The sequence below is a fragment of the Quercus robur genome, chromosome 8, assembly GCF_932294415.1.
Source record: "Quercus robur chromosome 8, dhQueRobu3.1, whole genome shotgun sequence".
Classification (NCBI taxonomy): Eukaryota; Viridiplantae; Streptophyta; class Magnoliopsida; order Fagales; family Fagaceae; genus Quercus; species Quercus robur.
In genome coordinates, this window is record NC_065541.1 from 2,665,707 (window position 1) to 2,671,041 (window position 5,335).

Here is a 5,335-nt window from a genome sequence, read left to right on the forward strand (position 1 = left end):
TCAAAATTAATACATTGAACATTTCCTATATAAAAAAAAAAAAAAAAAAATACATTGAACAAAAAATAAGATATTTCTTTTTTAATATAATATATTAATTAAACCCCCAATTTTCAAAATTAACAAATTTAATCTAACTTTCAAAAAGTCACGTTGAACCACATACCATTTAAGTATGTTAATCATGTACATGTGGGCCAGCGAGGTCATGTTTAATAAACCATGCTCTTTTCTTGTGGTTCTCCTCCTTCTACCCACTGAATTTAACGTGAGCGACCAGGGAAAGATAAAAAATTTATCATATATAACTACTCCATTTGTCTTTTTCATCAAGTGTGGTTATTTTATGAAATATTATGGAGTAATATGAGGAACAAGTCTTGAACATTGCAAATATGATGTGTAGGAATCTTGCGAGAGATTACAATTACAGTGTAAAAGTCAATCTTGCCCTGTGTGAGAATTTGTGAAAGAAAACTCTGATTGCATTTTAGAAAATGATTGTACAAGAGTTATTTTATACAAGAGCTGAAGCAAAAACAAACTACTAACGAACTCCACATTATACGAATCTAAGTTGTATAACCAACCAAATCATTACACGTGTACATGTATAAATAACTACTAAACTACAGAAATGAACTAATCCTAAACTACAAGTCGCACAAGCTGCTGTTCTGCACTGCAGGACTGTCGTATTGCTATAACTGATGCAATCTTCCACTCCTCTGTTTTGGACCCCTGCCTCTCTGCCTGAAAGTTTGTTTCTCTATATCTCAGTGCTTGTTCATCTTAGCTTGCAACATTAGACTTGCCCTTCTGATACCCTGTGGGAGTTGTCTAATAAAATTTCAAATCAAAGAGGTAACAATTGGTCTTGGACTTTGTCTTCAGGCATTACTTAGAACATATAATACCTTCTCGCAAGTTGCAAAAAGGGGGAAGTGAATATAATTGATACTATTACAAAATAAATTTACGAGGTGATTCCATTCGTAATTAGGAAAATAGTAACACCAACCAACCCATGATTTCTCTAGTTTTGTGAATTTATATGGGAGGTAGAGTGAAGGAGATAAGGATCAAACTCAGGATTTCATATTTTAATACCATGTTAAATTACCGATTGTCTCAAAAGTTTAAGATATTGGGATATGGAAAATTTAATCATTTAACTAACACTTTTAAATGATACCATGTTAAATTACCGATTGTCCCAAAAGCTTAAACTATTGAGATATGGTAAATTTAATCATTAAACACATATTTCTAACACTCCCCCTCACGTGTAGTCCAAAATTACCTTTTAATAGGTGAGGCCCAACATGTGGGAATTTAAAGAGCAATAGTTGATTGAAGAAAGAGATCAAAACCACATAGACAACAATTCAAAGATTTTCAAATCGTTGTACAAAATAAACAAAACAATTACAGATGACTGCAACTGTAATCGTACTTAGGAAAATAGCAACACCAATGAACCCATGATTGTGACAAAACAATCACATATTTGGGCTGCAACAATGAGCATCACACTAGAAGAGACAACTGCAAACATATAGAAGTAAATCCATGGAATAAAAAATAAAAAATTTAGCCCAACTTGTCCCAACAACAACAATTGATTGTTTACCTACCACAACTTTGTCAAACTTTGGTTAGTAATGAAGAAGTTTACACCCACCAAAAAAATAATTATATATATATATATATATATATCACTAAAAATCTCAAAAGTGAATCTCAAAGTGGATTCTTCAAATTTTCACATAGTGCAATACAAGCGTAATATGAAGAACCAGCAAAATCCAAATTAACATACCATATAGCGGTTGGTGGTGAATTACATATTTCAACAAATGCAAAATAAAAAGGACAACATGCTTTTACGATACCAATCTACGACTCAACTCCCATGACATTATTCATCAAGAAAAGTAGAAAACACAAGCCAAAAAATGAAAAAAAAAAATTACCAAGTAATAAATCATCAAAAAAAGAAACAAATAATAACAAAGCAATAATTAATGGTGGGTATCAAAATCCAAACATATTACGAATATCATAGAAGAAATTAAATCATAGTACCGAAATCCAAACGAATTGATGATATTATTTTCTTTTTTAACAACAAACCAATTATTGATTATTATTATTATTATTTTGTTGGCTCAGTAATAACTAAATAATGAGAGATAGCAAAACCAGAAAGGCATAATTCAAAGATGTTCATATCCTTTCACAGGATAAACAAACAGTTACAAGCTACTACAATAGTAGGGGAAGGGGGGAGGGTAACAAGGAAGTCCTTAATTGTGGCAGAACAAAAGCCACAAATCCATCCAACAGCAGCTTTATGTTTCCACTCTCCGTTCACTCCAGTCGCTAGGAATTGATATAGAAAGTTTCAAACAAATTAAAGAGGATCACAAGAAAAAATGGCGCTACCAACAGATTTACCAATTCGCATCACTATGTAGAAATTATTTGTTTACCTACACAAATGAAAAAAGTTTAATTAGTATTGGAATAAGTTAATGCAACAAAAAAGGTAGTATCCTTCAAGCATTGTTCCCAATATTTTTTTTCCTTCAAAAAACAAAGAAAGCATAAATCTCACTAAAATTCAAAAACTGATTTTAGCTACATTTCACTAACCTTTATCGTCTGAAGCATTGATATCATCGCCATTATTGTTGTTGGTATCATCAGCCTGGTTGATTGTTGTCCCTTTTGATCTCTCTAAATACTTAGAACTGAGATTGTGGGTCTCATAGCCAAAAATACCTTTGCGAACCTTGTGACGCAGGAAGATGAATGGTACATGCTCAATGATCCAATAATGTGACCCTTGCTTTGGATCCAAACTTTGTTCGAATTCGCTAGGCATATCTGTAAAAATCAGTTCGCTTTGGTTTCTCAGGTGTTGGACACTAGAGGGTACCTCCATTAGTTGTGGACAATGTTCAATGCTCAATTTTTCAAGAAAGGGTAATGCTTCTTTGTATACATTCAATGAAATCAATTGTGTCAAATCTATGAGCACTAGCACATAGTTTTGGAAATCCTCCTTTCCTAATTTGCAATTGCTCTCCATTGTATGCTTCCATTTCCAGTATGAGCTTCGCTAGATTAGGAAGATTTTGAAAGGCTTTGAGTGGATCATCACTTAACCTTGTCCAATAAAAGTTTATTGAGACTCGGTGTTGAAGTTTTGAAATCCAGTCCGGCAACTTGGCTAAATGCCCCTTTCTAGAGAGCTTTCGAAGACATTTAGGTGGAGATGAAATCGGCTGTAAATCAACAACCTCATCTTTGTTGATCCAGCTTACATATAGATCTGTTAAGCTATTCATGTTCTCAATAGAGGTACATAAGGCCCTTCCAGTCTCCCTAGTCAGGTTTACCAAGCCTAGATCCTTCAATTGGCTCAACTTTCTCAAATCTTCAACCAATTTGACCCCTCCAAGATTTGCGTCCACGTACCGTAGGTTTCCCAGTGCCTTTAAGCATCCAATGCTCCCATGTATTTTAACTCCTCTTAAAATATTAAGACTGATATCCATGTTGTCATCAAAATAGTAGGCTAAAAGACAACGTAGCTTATGAAGCTTGTTGATTGCAAAAGGTACCTCCTATATTAGGGTTTGTTCTAAAGACGAAGTCTCCAGATTCTGCAGCTTTACAATGGATTTTGGAAGAGTCTTTACTTTTGTACCATTCAAGTTTAAATACTTTAAATGAAATATGATGAACCCTGGGATATCAGTGGACTGAAAATGCCGGGCCTTGATAAACTTGCGACTGGATCCTGAGAAAACAAGTAAAAACTCAGAGGAGACCGGTGGAAGCCGGCCAAGAACCCTCCGATGGTGAAGTTAGTCTCTGACTGAAAAATGTGAACTCAGTTTCTCAAGAACAGAATCCTTTACTCTTTCATTGGCGTGTGCTTATATAGTATGCGGGAAGCGGTTACTTGTTTAGTAACCGCTCCTACAGTTGAGGAGTCCAACAGGCTCGGAAGTAACTTCCGTAACTGATGTAGAAGTTTGTGTTTCACAACGGTTGGGCTTGACTGGCGACGGTTCGTTCTTCCACTCGGCGGAGACGTAGTAATCCTCCCTTGTCCTTTATGGACGAGGGAATGGTAGCAAGCTCGTCCGTCCTTTACAGACGGACGAACGCTAAAAAGCCCGTTTGTCCTCAAGGACAGACAGATGATAGAGAGCTCGTCTGTCCCGTCTGTCCTTGAGGACAAACGGACGAGTTAGCAAAGACTTACCTCTTGTCTATCCTTTGGACGACGCATATGGACGGGAGATGACTTAGCGAATTTTCGTTGCACATCAGTTGCCCCCTCGTTCATATGGGTCGTCTAAGGAGACGAACAACCAGGCGTTGTACCTAGAAAGCCCATACGTCGAGATGCCACGTGCCACATTCTCATTGGTGATGAGTTTCGTCGCTTCATTTTTCGAGATGAGTGCCACGTGTCACTTCCTGATTGGTTGTGTCGTTTTGTATGCCCGGGTCAATTTCCTATAAATAGAGGAATTCCCCCGTTGCCCTCTGCATTTCTAAGATTTTCGTTCTTTGACATTCCTCGTCTAGAGCCTCGTCTAGGAATTTCCTCGCGTCCATAGCCTTCATTCGTCTTAGAGCCAGATATTCCCTCTTCTCTTGTCTTTTAGGTTTTTTGATCTTTTCTAAAAAAAAATGTCGTCTAGCGACAGTCTAGAAAAGGCCATAGATAAGTACCAATCTGTGTCCAGTACTAGTTCTAGTGGTTCTAGTAGTAGTGATGGGGGGAACTCTATGGACGAGGAATATGTTTCCGGCGTCCCTGGGTTTCCCTTAGAGGCTATACAAGAAGAAATTAGGAAGGCCTCAGGGTCCCAGGCAGGTACCTCGTCCAGGGTTACCTCGTCCGTCCCTCCGTCTATCCCTTTGGACGAGGAGGAAGTTACTGTATTTAGCTGTGCAATAGACATACCTTCTAAAACAGATGAACAAAGGTTAGATAATATGAGGGCATGGTACCAAATCCCCGAAGAGCTTAACCCTAGGTTACCCGTCCGTGGAGAATGGTGTTGTGATCCTCGTTTTGGGATAGGCGTCTATGAGGCCTATCTTCTGGGGGTTTGAGATTTCCTTTAAACGCTTTCATTAGGGAATTACTAGTTAGGTTAGGTTTGGGGGTATGTCAGTTTAATCCCAACGCATGGAGATTGGTCATCTCTATGCAAGTCCTATGGAGAGAGGTATTTGGGGGGGACCGTCCTCTTACAGTGGACGAGTTCCTCTACTGCTATAAACCCTCTGAAATTCATCAATC

General features: G+C 37.5%; 1 protein-coding gene across 2 annotated transcripts; it reads right to left on the reverse strand.

Moving 5' to 3' along the window:
* Window positions 1-540: 540 nt before the first annotated feature.
* On the reverse strand, window positions 541-2,977 carry LOC126697930 (uncharacterized). 2 transcript variants are annotated; one of them, XM_050395068.1, is made up of 2 exons: window positions 2,659-2,977; window positions 541-827 (listed from the first exon to the last, which is right to left on the reverse strand). In XM_050395068.1, the coding sequence occupies exons 1-2, from the start codon at window positions 2,948-2,950 to the stop codon at window positions 793-795; spliced, it is 327 nt and encodes a 108-aa protein (XP_050251025.1). In that variant the 5' UTR covers window positions 2,951-2,977; the 3' UTR covers window positions 541-792. The 2 variants fall into 2 exon arrangements, with proteins under 2 accessions (XP_050251025.1, XP_050251026.1); XM_050395069.1 differs by lacking the exon at window positions 541-827 and adding an exon at window positions 2,175-2,495.
* Between the last annotated feature and the right edge of the window lie 2,358 nt (window positions 2,978-5,335).